The 15,023-nt window shown below is 33.0% G+C and overlaps 1 protein-coding gene across 1 annotated transcript; it reads left to right on the top strand.

Annotated features, from left to right (window-relative positions):
• The first annotated feature begins 1,009 nt into the window (after positions 1-1,009).
• Positions 1,010-14,670, top strand: LOC111510454 (gastric triacylglycerol lipase-like). Its single transcript, XM_074174453.1, has 7 exons — positions 1,010-1,030; positions 1,505-1,685; positions 1,744-1,858; positions 5,086-5,329; positions 7,682-7,828; positions 13,990-14,217; positions 14,323-14,670. Exons 1-7 carry the CDS (start codon positions 1,010-1,012, stop codon positions 14,488-14,490), a joined length of 1,104 nt encoding a protein of 367 aa, XP_074030554.1. The 3' UTR covers positions 14,491-14,670.
• The last annotated feature ends 353 nt before the right edge of the window (positions 14,671-15,023 follow it).

Below are 15,023 nucleotides of genomic sequence, written 5' to 3'. Positions count from 1 at the left end.
AATAAGAAAGAAAAACTTTCTCATTAGTCAGTGGGCTATACTTGAAGACAGGCAGTAAACAAATCCAAAGAAATGAACTTCAAATGTTCAAGCCCGTCTCGGATATACCTACACAGTAGGTTGAATGGACTGACTATCAGAAAACAACTACTCCACTGGCGAATACCACGAACGGCGTTGGATTATATCCGACAGGCGTCAGTGCAGAAATCTTCACAGAAAATTTCCTGCATATGCAGTTAGCAATGGAACAGTCAACTGGCAATACAACGATGATAGTCACTATCTTGCACTGACGAGTGGCTAAGGAGCCCGAAACCGGTGTGCAAGTGTGCGCGTTTCAAAATCGAAAGTCGACTCTTTCAGTTGTGTTGCCAATTACATATGCAAGAAATTTTCTGTGAAGATTCCTGCACTGACGCCTGTCGGATAAAATCCAACGCCGTTCGTGGTATTAGCCAGTGGAGTAGTTGTTTTCTGATAGGCGTCGTATATCCGAGACGGGCTTGAACGTTTAAAGTTCATTTTTTTAGATTTGTTTACTGCCTGTCTTCAAGCATAGCCCACTAATAAGATAATGTTCGTGTCAATTTGTCTGTAAAGTGTGGTAGAACGCATCTCAAATGAAATTCATAATATCAAAAATGTGTGATCATTATCATGGATAGTGTTATTGATCAGTGTTACTATTTTTGGACGAAGGCCGTCGATTTTTGGAATTTCTTCCTGACGTTTCGCTGGTGGCTAGCTTCTCCGAAAGTTTAAACATCCCGAGTTAACCTCCGATGACTGGATTTTACGGCTGCGTTAGGCGTATTGATGTTGATTCAGGTAGTTTGGTATACTAATACTTGTACCTGGAGAAGGTAAATTGCGTAAAGCGAGTTTATATTGACACAGGTAGTCTGGTGTAATAATACCTGTACCTGGTATAGGTTAGTTGTCAATAACATCCGTTGACCTTTTTCTACCTGCCGTCATACTGTTTGCTATTCTTGAACTTCTTAGAATGATCGGCTATGGTATCCTGGTATGTAAGACAATAGAAATCTACAAACACACTGATAATTTCTACTAAAAAGAATGAACTTTGACTCTCAACCGAATATGAATTCCCATTCTGGAAAGTTCAAGCATTGCAAACAGCATGACGCCAGCTAGAAAAGGTTAACGAATGTTATTGACAATTCACCCAATCCAAGTACAGGTACTATGATACCTGAATGAACATAAACACGCTTTATGCAATTTTCCTAATTCAGGTACAGGTATTGGCACACCAATTTACCTGAGTCAAAATAAATACGCCTTACACACCAGTAATAAATAATTATTGGAGAATAACTCAGGATTTATATACCTCTGAGAAAGTCCAAAAATCGACGGCGTTCAAACCTGAAAAGTAGCAGGTCGGTGTATTCATAACCTAGTAGAGTATTTTATTCCATGATGTATACAGTCTCCATTTCATGTTGACAACGTTCTAGTGCAAATTCTGTTTCAGACAGAGATTTTAAAGAGATGGGGCTGTACTGTTGAGGAACATTTTGTTACCACTGATGATGGCTATGAGATTCTAGTCATACAAGCTTCCATTAATATCACACAAGCGACTCCGATTGTGATGGCACATGGAATATTGGTGAACAGCTTGAGTTTCGTAGGAAAATACAATAAGACGACAGGTTACACCTCCATTTAAATTTCAATTATTTTGTATAATGGTTTTGTGTACGATTGCAGCATACAATTTGATGGAACAGGGTTATCAAATATTCTTCCTGAATTTCCGAGGAACCAGATACAGTAAAAAAAGCAGACAGTTTTCAGATAGCGACAGACAATTCTGGTACTTCAGGTAAATGAGAAAATCGTATTATAAAAAATATAATAAAATAATAATTTGAATGAAACAAGTCTCTCAAATAATGTTTCATAATATTGTAATTAGGTGACAAATCATTCACCTCATGTAAATTGTAGTCTAATCAATTTAGAAATAATAAAAAATGTAACAAATAATAATAATTGTATTAACCCCCAGACCAGTTCTTATTGCTTTTGTTGTTTCTAGTATTATTGTTGTTCTTGTATCTTTATTGTCCCTTATACTTTTGTCGTCTGCTGTGTTTTTGTTCCCATTGTTTTTTTGCTCCTGATTTTGTGCGAGTATTGTACTTGTATTCCAGTTGTTTTTTTGATCGTGAATTCCAGTTCATGTTCCAATATTTCCTACTTCAACTGATATGAACTCGTTTTGATCAACAAAGTTCACCAAAGCACGTCGGTTACTTCACGAAATAGTTTTAAAATGATTTTGATTGTTGATGAAGAAGTAAGGTATTGATGTTAAACGGCCGCTGAGGTTAATAGAAGACACCCAACATAGGTAGCCATATACCCAGTACCTGTATATGGAATACATAATTCTTTCGTGAGTACCGGCCAAATGGAAAAGGCCAAAAAATTGTGAAAGAACGTATTGATAATAATACCTTAAAATGGTGTTGTATTGTCCTTACATGACATTTTTTGGGCTGAACAAAATCCAAATTGGGTGGTCAATTATGGAGACTAAACATCTCGGATGTTTAATGTGGTATTCTGAACGAAAATATTGTTGGGCCCCTTTTGTTCGATCTAAGTCTAAACATACCACTTTTCGTTGGTTTTTTTCGAAAATGCATTTTCCAATATGTTGTAGAAACTATTTCTTGATATGAGAAATAACGTGATTTTTCAGTTAGATAGTTCACCAGTTCACAATAGTTTCGTAACAAAGATTTGGTCAAACAGGAACCTACCTATAAAATAGATAGGACCCAATAGTCCTCTCGTAGTAGGTATGGCCACCATGATCCACAGATCTTACTCCACTAGATTTTCATGCATGGAAAACGTTGAAAAAATTAGGTTTATGAGGATGGGTCAATCGATAGGAGAAATCTCCGTGCAGAGCGCAGAGAAATCACACCTAGAGAACTAAGAATAAAAATAATAGAAGGCGCATTAAAAAATACGTTTGTTTGGAAGAAAATTTGCTGAAGTCTCAAAAATTTAAAAAAATTTATACTCAAACCAAATGAAACAGATTTTTTTTGCATTAAATCGTGATTTACTTAGAAACACTTGGCTTCTTGAAAATAGTAGGGAGATGAGAATCTGAATTGACATTATTCATCCTAAAACTCCACTGATGTCATGTTTCCATTTTCCAAAAAAAAATTTTTTCTTTTCTTACTGACTTTGACAGAAAGAGTAACTTTCCTGCTACCAAAATATAGGATAATTTTTTCATGCAGAACAAAAAGTTAAATTACACATAAACTATCAATTTTTCGTGTCAAAAGCGAAAGAAAATCTATTTCAATAATTACGGAAGTTACGAAAGTGTTTTCATGAAAAATGGGATGAATTGGTTATTTCAGAACTGCAAATTTCCCAGTAAGAATATGTATTGGTGGTGAAGTTGATGTCCTGTTACCGAATTCGTTGGAATTTTCAGCATATTTTTCCCCAAATATACTTCTTCGCAAAACTGGGTGATTCTATCGCCCCTGGCGAGCAGTGTATGTTACTCAGGTCAACCATCGCCAGTATATCTACCAATTCTGAATTCAACAGAGTTTCACTCTAATAATTACAGAAGATATATGAGTGTTTCCATGGAAAGTGAGAGGCTGTCTACAAAAATCAGATTTTCCTTAAAATTATCATTAATGTACATGTAATCAGTATTATCATTAAATTTTATATTTTCACTTCATGCACGGATTTGTTAGAGACTATCCTTGAGAACCAAAAGTGATACATAGAAAGAAAAGTAGGAAAAATTGGAACATTTGAAGTATGACAAATGGAAAATGATACTCTCTATGTTTTTACCACTTTTATTTGTAACTAACATCACTGCATCATAAGAATATTTTCAAACTAATAATAAAAATTATAATGTTAGCCCTTATATATCCGTGCCACGAATAGAGCAACCCAAACAAAGATATATGCCTGATCAAAGTATAATCACCACGCACATTTGCATCTATTGGGTAAGATAAACAAGCCTCTTTTCGCTGATCAATCAGGTTTTAAAATTTCAAGTACTGATACGCCTGTAGAAACTGCTTATATGTGTCCCAATACACCACCTTTAAAATATTCATGTACTCAACTGCATGTTATTGAAAATCTCGGGACGCCCGACAGAAGTGATAACTTTAACTAATTAGAGTTGAAATATTGAAATTTTTTACTTCGGGAAAAGTTTAGGTTATTACTTGAATTTTATCTATATTAATATGATAATGTAATAAAAGCTTATAATAATGATACTGATAATCTGCATAAACAAAATTACTATCATCATTTTTAAGCCACATTTCATATAATTGAAGAATATAACATGCTTGCTGGTCAGTTTTTTGAAATACTGTCAACAGTATATGTCTATCACACACTAAACACTGAGCGTCTGTCCAACGAGAGAGGCGGCACCTGCCTTCTGCTGACGTATGCGTGAAAGAAAGGGAAGCCAGACAGACTGGTGCCGTAACGCGTTGGGTAACGAAGCGGTTCACCTTCCCATATGGAGTTATCACTTCAAAAAAATTAAATTTCAGTTGTTCCTCAGTACAACTCTGTACAAGCAGCTTAGTATAGAAGATCACGTGCACTATGCTCAATAATGTTTTGGAGTACTCTGTTACTCAAATGGATATGCACAGATCCAAATTATATCCCATACGCATATCCAAATTACACCATATGCACACAGAGGTGATCAAAACACAGTAAAGCGATGTCAGGTACATCGAAATAATTCGAATTATGAATGAATCAATGAATACTAATAGTGAAATCGTTGATAAAAATTATAATGACTAATCCGGAAAGTCAGAATATGAAATATCACCTGGAATGGGCAGAATTCAGATTACATTCAATTCTCGATGTACAGGACAAAACATTTTTCTAATCGTCCATGCACTCTACTAATAATAATTTGTAGTTTCATGAAGAAAATACTAACTATAACTATATGTGGAATTTCCACAATGTTCAACATTGATTTTTAATTTATTTCAGTTTTCACGAGATGGGTATTTACGATTTACGCAGTACACTGAAACTTGTTTTCTTCCTCACGAAACAAAAAGCAATTATAATTAGCTATTCAATGGGTACAACTGCAACTTTGGTTTATACCAGTAGCTACCCATTTGAAGCTCAAAACAGATTGCTAGGGGTGATATTGTTGGCACCCGTTTCGACATTCGTAAATTCACTGTCACTATTGATAATGGGTGCCCCAATTTGGCCAATGATTAGGGTAAGTACGTTGATAATACTAAAGAAGGAGACATGAAGAATATTGAAATTCATAAATGGAAATAAATTCTTGGTCATGATGATTTTTTCATTGTTCATATAATTATTTCATTCTCAAAAATATAGCATTGTTCGTATTGAAAAGAATCGACAAGAAACCATTGATGAATATTCGTATGACGCGATTGAAATATCAATGTGGTAGTGGAGATACTGTTTCTTATTTCTTTTCTCCCTGAGCTTTTTTTCCATTTTTTCTGAAAATGCAACTGTAAGTATGATCATAATATTATGCGTGGACAAGTGCGGTTGTATCCTGTTCAATGAGCATGTAGATTTTTTGAAATTGAGATAATTCATAAGACCTTGGAAGTATGATTAGGTATGAAGAAAATTTAAACAGATCCAAAGTTGCGAAATATAAAATGAGTCATTATGAAGTAAAACATCTGAAATAGTTTTCTTTCATATAAACTCAAAATGTCAAGAAGACCCTTCTTGGACTATTCTGGGTGTTTTATTCAATTTGAGATCTCAACTAGAGAAATAAAGTGAAGATAAAATGTGATGTTTTTCCAAAAAAATGTATGTGTACAATAAGTTCCGGCAGAAATATTTAATTAGTCACTACCTTGTCGTTTCTGAATTTAAAAGGTGATAGTATGGTGGAAACCTAACGTTCCATTTAACAGTTATTGGTACTATACTTGTTCATCTTTCACTGCTTGAACCACTGTGCATGCTGAATGGCAACCCAATGATGGCTTAATCTTAAGGTGTGTGTATCCGTGCCGAGAGGATGAATGACACTGACCCTATCAGCTGTCTCTACTCTACAGAACCTTCGAGAAACCGGGCGCCATCTCGTCGTAGCATCGCCGTGTCACGGTAATGCGGAGCTCTGCCGTGATTGACCTTCTTTCCCTAGCTACTCGTGAGACTTAAAGTCCCACGAGTAATCTTAAAAATTAATTCTGACGCTGAGTCTACAGAGGAGGTGGATGTCGATCTTACGACTCCAACTGACGTGCCTGTAAATTTAGATCAGGAGCGAGTCTACACAGGAGATGGATGTCGAGCTCACGACTCCAACTGACCTCCCTGTAAATTTAGATCATGAGCGAGAGCTTCTCAACTCTCTAATGACTGAACTTAAAAAAAGGTTTTGGTGGTGCAGCCAGGAAACAACTGAGTTGTCTCCTCAAGAGCGGACTACCTTATGAAAACGCCTTGCACCAAATTCTTCGGAGACTTACGTAAAATCTGTCTCAGGTGGAGGAACAAACCCCCCATGAAACTTGCACCTTGACTATTCGACTACCTCATTAACGATGAAACAGCAGAGCATATACTTTGTGCCTGCCCCGCCGTAATCTCACCCTCTAACCTGAAAGAATGCTCACCATACAAACTAATCGGCTTCGTTAAGAAGCTGGGTTTATTTGGTCGAGTGTGAATAGGTGTGAGCCAAAATAAACCCTCGCGTTTTGCTGTGGAGGGTCGAATAGACCCACTCACTTTGGACCTAACCTAACTATACAATGGAAAGACTGCAAAAATTACAATCAGAAAGAACGAACAATTTTCATATCAAAGGGTTTATTAATTTTGGCAAGTTAAACGTAATAGGTTCAACATATGAATTTGAAATATTGAACTTGATTATTTTTGATTTCGACAAGATTATCATTTCAACTGAAACATCACAAGCAACTTTCCACTGCATGCCATTATATCTTGCGAATTCTCAATCAATAAGGAGAGATAATCTAATAAAAAAAAAATTGTTGACATTTGTTGAATCGTAGATTTTTAATTTTTGATCAGTCTCAATAAACTAATTTGTGAATTTTTCTGTTCTGAAAGAGCTGAAATTCAATAAAAAATGTTCAGTTATTTTCTGAGTTTCAGTATCAATAATTGATGGATGAACTACTCTATTGTTGGCGACTAAAGAAATTGTATAATTTTTATGAATGTACATGCATTAATGACTAATTTTTAACTTGAAACTCTATCAGTTTTTGATCTCTGACAGATCATAGTTGAAAATTAAGCTGATCAATATTCAAAATATCATTTATAATATTCATATGTATTTTAAAGCTTGTTGTTAGTTTGGAAATGCTGACTTATTATCCATTTCTTCAAGTCGATAAAAATATGGACGTCAAAAGGTTGGAACGAGCTGGTAATCAAACTTTCCTTTTCGTATACTGACGTCAAACATGGTGTACCGAGTTTTTTTGTTATATTTATTCTCCCGTCTGTATACATTTTTCTCTCCCAAAATATTATTATTCACTTTCTTAAAATATGGCTCAAGCTGCTTCATCGATCTATATTTTTGTAGCCATTTTTTGAGAATCTTTGGAATGGAAGTTTGTTCCCACGAAATGAAGAATTCAATAGGTTTTGTTCGAGTGGACCAGGCCCCATATTCATCTGCGAAACATTGAAGATACCATTACTAGGAGAAGATTATGCTCAAATGGATCCAGTGAGTATAATTTCTGTTTTGTAAGATATTCGATCTTTCTGTAGTAGTTTATTGTAATTGTTTGGAAATGTATTCATGGAATGAAACTGCAGTAACAACATTGGTTAGGTACGAATGAAAGTGGTAAAAAAATTGATGTATCCATTTCTCATGTATCCATTTCCATTTCATGCAATCGAGGTTTATCTATAATCTCACTTTTTATTCGGTTCATTTTTCATTATTTTGTTTGAATTCCATTTGATTCTTAATATCACACCAGAATATTATGTCACCAGACACAAGATGATGATATGAGCTTTCGAAGATTTTTTCGCTTTTCCTTTTTTATTCATAAATGAATATTATTTTCATTATTATTCGTATTGTGTACCCAATATTCAAAAACGGAATTTTCTTTATCATTTTGACTTCACATATGATACCTACATTGGGGTATTATTTACTGGAAAAGAAAGGTTTTGGTTTTCTTCTTCCTCATCTTCAAACAAGAAATATCTTATTTACATTCACAGTATGAATATTAAAATGTTGCAGGAGTCGGTGAAAATACTGACATTCAATAAACATTGAATTCCAAACATTTGGTATTCCTCAAAAAGATATCAAAATATATATATCAAAATATATATATATATATATATATATATATATATATATATATATATATATATATATTACAATGTAGGTTTTCACGGATGGTAGAATATGATGTGTTGTTCTTCCGGGTGTTCATCCGTTGGGTACTATTCGATAGTCGACGTTTCGCCATCATCTCAGATGGCATTACGAGTTACTGCTTCGCTTCGAGAGGTGTAATATATATATATATATATATATATATATATATATATATATATATATATATATGTATATATATATATATATATATGTATGTATATATATATATAAAATTCTACAAGAAGGATTTGAAGCTTTATATCTTCTATTAATTATCTGCGAGCGCTTTCGACAGTTGGTAGTACTGTCATCATCTGGCACTCCTCAAACTGAACTGGTTATCCTGTTGTCTGTCTCTTTATACGGTCAGAGCGTCTTAACTCAGGTATTTCAGGTACTTTAGGTAAATTTGCCTGTATTTGTTCTGCATCAGGTACTCTTCTTCGTGTTAGATCTTCTCTAGGATTGTGTATGGTTTTGTTTAATATATTGAATGTGAGATCTTGTTGTGTTTTGATTTGTACTTGTTCCTCGATAAGTGATTTATGACTGTTGAATTTATGGATGTTCAAGTTTTCCCAAATGTCCATGCGGTTTCCCTTGTTGATTTGTTTTATTAGTTTTATGTTCTCTGGTGGGGGGAAATTATGTTTGTTTTGTATGGCGTATGTTGCAAGGTTTGATTTATATACTGTTGGATTCATGTATACCTCATTGTGCTCATTGTACCTTTGGATCAGTTTTTTCTTGGTTTGGCCGATATAGAATTTGTTGCAGTCCGAGCATTGTATACTGTATATCCCGTTTTGGTCTTTGCCTTCTTCTTTTTCATAGTTGTTTATTTTTTGTGTTATCTTCGTGTTCGGCTTGTATGTGATGTTGATGTTCAGTGGTTTGAAGATGTTTGTTAGTTTTTTGGTTTGGTGTCCTACGTACGTAAATGCTGTCCATCGTTGTGTTGTTTTGTCTGTTGGGGTAGCTTGATCCTTGTTCTGTATTTTCTGTTTGATTCTGTTTTCTAGTTTATCTATTGTCTTTTGGGTGTATCCGTGTTCGTTCGCTATTTGGTATATGATTTTCCGTTCTTCGTTTCGGGCTTCATTGCTGAGTAGTATCCTTAACATTCTATATATGAATGCGTTATAGGCAGCCATTTTGTGTGATGGTGGATGGTTTGAATTTGCGGGTATGGTGGAGCTTGTTTGTGTAGGTTTCCTGTATATTGCCTTTTGAAATTGTGTTTTATTGTGGTTATATCCTATCATATATATATATATATATATATATATATATATATATATATATATATATATATATATATATATATATATATATATATATATATATATATATATATATATATATATATATATGTTTTGTAAACCTTTTGTTACCATTTGTCAAGAAGACAGAGCCACCGTCAACTTCAAATGGGATATCACATCGAGACCTTCATTTTCATGTACCCTTGAAAGTTGTTCCACTTCTCTAGTCACAATCTGTTGAGAACAAATCCAAGATTGTTGGACTAGTTCTTTTGGGAAACAAACCATTTCATGATTCACCATAATAGAATTCAGAAATTGCCCGCAGTGACAGTGATAGTGACATCATACATGTTTCATTTGAAACATTTCAATAACGTTTGTCACTATGACAACTGTGAAAAAAAATACAGGGTGAGTCAACAAGATTCTCTCGGTCGATTGCTAGCAGGGAAAACTATTTCTCGATTTGCTCAATTGTTTTCGCAGTCACATCGATAAATCATATTTCAGATTTTCTCCCATAATGCCGAGAGTGGCCAACCAAAGTTTATTTTTTTTAATTGAACACCCAGTATATGAATACGTCATTCGATTCCATATTTTTCAGCTCTCTGAGTTACTGCAGCAGTTGAGTGGAGTTTTTTTAGGAATAGCTGGTCAACATCACTATGATAATTTCTGGCATCTCAACTTTCGAAAACAATATATAGGGTGCTCGGTAAAACCGGTCAATGCTATTCATTTTCAAACAGAAATAATTCAACTTTTTCAAATGTAACTCCCTGTATTTATTCATTTGTATGTAATGTTGAAACATTCCACTACATTTTTATCAGAAGTATACTATACATGAAACAGATATTTTACAAATTATACTCCGTTTTATTATTTTTTGTAACCACAAAAATTTCATTTATCTACGTTCACTTACTCAAAATTTGTTCAATATGAACAATAACGCCTAAATTTTTTATCGAACAAAGGAGTCCGAAAGATGTTCAAAATGGTGACAATTTTCTGCAACACATAATGTTAGTCTTTTTTTAACGAATTCTATACACGTTCCAGCATATCCTCTGGGATTTTCCTGAAAGCTCCAGTGATTTTTCCTTTTATATCTCCTATAGATGTTGGAGGGGTTTGGTAGACAATTCGTTTGATATACCCTCATGGAATTTATACATTTTGGTCAGGTCTGGTGATCTGGCCGGCCACGCCACAGGCTTACCCCTACCTATCCATTTTTGATTGAAATTATCGTTGAGGTATTCCCGTACCTCAGTCTTGAAATGTGGTGTTGCACCGTCATGATTTAGCTACATTCTAAGTCTTGTTCCATATGGATCCCCGTCCAATGAATTCGAAAACTCATGCCGAAGGAATCTTGCATATTTTCTTCCAGTGAGATGCTCATCCAAAAAATATGGACCGATAACCCTTTTCCGAGAATTCCACCCCAAACATTCAGTTACCAACGCTGTTGACAAAATGGGGGTTTTCCGTTGCATAATAATGCATCTTATAGTCTAGTTCTATAGTATTTTTTTTTGTAACATTTTTCAGCCCTGTCCAAAAATTACGACCAAGGTGTCATTCGATTCGTATTTTTGCCTAGAAAGTTCAAGAAAAGGTCCGAAAATGCGCCGATGAAAATTACAAAAGTTATAAACAATTGAGTGAAAAAAAATGGGGCTTTAGTTTTTTCTTAATATCTTGGGAAATTTCCAAAATTTTGGAAATTTGAATAAATATTTGAAAAGATCAATGACTTTGCGTAAAAAAATACATGACTCCCGAAACTGTATCTCGATTATTTATAATGTTTACAGAGCCCTGAAAATAGAGCCAAAAGCGGGTAGTCTGGCTTCCGCGCGCCTTTCGTCAATCTGACATAAAAACAAAAAAAAAATATTTAAACATATCAAATGTAAATATAAGGGAATGAAAAAATTCCTGTAATGTTGGGATACATCAATAAATAATAATCCGAAGTAAAACAATTTCAATCCCAATTTTAACGTTAATTATAAATGTGTTAATCAATAACTTTTTCTGAATTGAAAGTTAATATAAAAATCCCTATAATTATTAAACTGAAACCCTGGCATTTTTTTCCTTTGATGAAGTCATCTTTAATAGGCAAAAAAATAGATTACCGTTGCCAGAATAGAAAAATTGTTATTTTCTATTTTTTTATTGACAATTGAAAATTATAATTTTATAAAAAATACATTAATTTTTTTTTATAATTTCTTATTGTTTCAATGTCTCATGGCTGAAAACTAATTATTGATATTTTTTTCAAATTTTTCACAGCTATTGTTAATGAATTTATTATAAACAAATACATTGTTTATAAGCAATTTGAATTTTTTTTTTGCATTATGTTGCATTTTTCTCAATAAATAACGATCAATAATTGAATAAATGATAGGACTACAACTTTAGTAAATGGCTTAAATTGTTAATAAATCCATAATGAACAAAAAAGACTTGAAGCATATTCATCATAACTGCAATAGTTGAAAGCTATTATAATTATATAATTATAAAAGCGAAGGAGCGAATGAAAAAGACAAGTATCAAGGTATCACAATATTATAAGTTTTATAAAAAATAGAATGAATTGAAAAAAAACACATAGTTACTTTTATTATTGAACAAAGTATTGAAATAAAATAAAATAAAAAAAATAATTTGTTTCTAACATTTTTTTTGAATAAACAATTGAAAAAACGATTGTTAATTAACAAACACATTTTTTAGCAACAAAGGAATTTTTTTAAGAAACCATTTTTTTCTGAAAATCAAGATTTTTTCAATTAAAATTCGAATTGCTTATAAACAACGTATTTGTTTATAATAAATTTATTAACAATAGCTGTAAAAAATTAAAAAAATATATAAACGATTAGTTTTTAGCCATGAGACATTGAAACAATAAAAAATAAAAAAAAATTGTAATGTATTTTTTATGAAATTATAATTTTCAACTGGTACTAAAAAAATAGAAAATAACATTTTTTTTATTTTGACAACGTTAATCTATTTTTTTACCTATTATGGATAACTTCACCAAAGGAAAAAATGCCAGGGTTTTATTTTAATAACTATAGGGATTTTTATATTGACTTTCAATTCAGAAAAAGTGATTTTTTTCAATGCGGATTATTGTTTATTGATGTATCCCAACATTACATGAATTTTTTCATTTCTCAATATTTACATTTAATATGTTTAAATAATTTTTTTTTCATGTCAGAGTAACGGAAGGCGCGCGGAAGCCAGACTACCCGCTTTTGGCTCTATTCTCAGGGCTCTGTAAAAATTATAAATAATCGAGATATAGTTTCAGGCGTCGGGACTTTTGTTTCTTTTCCAAAATTTGGAAAATTTTCCGAGATATTAAGAAAAAACTAAAGTTCCATTTTTTTTCACTTAATTGTTTATAACTTTTGTAATTTTTATCGGCGCGTTTTCGGACCTTTTCTCAAACTTTCTAGGCAAAAATACGAATCGAATGACACCTTGGTCGTAATTTTTGGACAGGGCTGAAAAATGTCACCAAAAAAAGCTAAATCGAGTACATGTAAACCAGACTATTATGCCAATTCACAGTTCCATTTTTATGAACAATCGCCTCATCAGAAAATAACACGAAATCGACAAAAAAATTCTAAAACAAAAAACCTTTCAGAGCGCTAAAAAAATATGGAATCGAAAGACGTATTCACGTACTGGGTGTTCTATTTAAAAAAATATTACTTTGCTTGTCCACGCTCGGCTGAATCACCTAGTATGCGGGAAAATGATGAAAAATAGTATTTATTGGATATGAATTGATAAGAAAGAAAATTGAGCAGTTCAAAAAATGTTCGCCTCTGATAGCAATGGACCGAGGGAATCTTGTTGACTCACCCTGTATATTCAAAAACCATATAGAACTCAATAAGTTGGGATATTTCAACTAATATTTTTTTAAAGTTGTGAAGTTGAAAAAAACTGAGATATTATTTTGAGAACAGAAATAAATTCCAACAATATGTCATACATGAGAGGTCTCATCTGAACTTATGAAGTTTACATTGATAGATTGCAGGTGGAGGAAATATTGAAACTCATTCGTCTGCCCTTTTGGTTAAGTCAAATAAATGTATATTTTTCCATTATCCATTGTCACTTTGAATTTGACACCCTACAAATCATTTTCAGTTGTATCTGCCAGTCACAAATGAATTATATGTGGACAGAACGGGCATAAGTGTTTTTGATCACTATGTCCAAATTATAATGACTGGGCAATTCAGACAATTTGATTATGGAACTGTAAAAAATATTCGTGTATATGGACAAATCATTCCTCCCAGTTACCAACTTTCAAATATTAAAGTACCAATAGCTCTGTTCGTTGGAAAAAATGACTTGCTAGCATCTCCTGGGGTAAGTTCTTTTCATAAACTACATTTTTGAAGTACAGTAACGTATGTATACTTCTACAAAAAATTCATCTTCGACGGAAATGCTCATCTGACCTATTTTTTCTAGGATGCCACTGTTCTCTCCGTTCGGTTAGGGTCTTCTCTTTGTGGATTGACTTTTATATCTTATCCAATATGGAACCACATTGATTTTTTAACAGCCAAAGATATGAACCTATATTTGAATACTCCAGTCCTTGCTAAAGTTGCGCAAATGGAACAAGGACTTTGCTAGAGTCAAGAATTGATATTTATGGTACTCTTGTGAGAAACTATGGATTCTTCCTTATACAATAACTATAGTCGTTTCAATAAGTCATGTGTCGATAGTGAGTTTTTGATTTGGCGTTTTCATATATCACCTATATTTGTTTATTAATATGGATAACCAAAAATAATAACAATAAAACACTTCAAATCCTATTTACCTGAATCCTCAAACCATTCGTTCAAGAAAATATCAGAGCGGAATCAGATTGATAAATTATCAGTTCACTTCTATAAAGCAAAATAATGATTTTTTATTCTGATTGATTTGGCCATTACTTGATGAAGATCTAGAGTGATTTCAAAAACTACACCTCACGATTTGATCTCCTCAAACTTCATTTGAAAAATATATCACAACATATATCTTGTAAAGGCATAGATATGTGAATGACGTTTTGGTATGACGTTTGGCAACGATATTGTATTCAAAAATTTTGATTACAGCTATCGAATCATAATTTCTTTTTCAGTGCAAGTGGTGCCGCATTTGGAAGAAAA

The sequence above is a fragment of the Leptinotarsa decemlineata genome, unplaced genomic scaffold (genome assembly GCF_025532065.1).
Source record: "Leptinotarsa decemlineata unplaced genomic scaffold, Ldec_3_MD MMD2_tig00000576_RagTag_RagTag, whole genome shotgun sequence".
Taxonomy (NCBI): domain Eukaryota; kingdom Metazoa; phylum Arthropoda; class Insecta; order Coleoptera; family Chrysomelidae; genus Leptinotarsa; species Leptinotarsa decemlineata.
The sequence above is the reverse complement of the archived record's forward strand: the minus strand, read 5'-3'. Positions and strand labels throughout refer to the sequence as shown.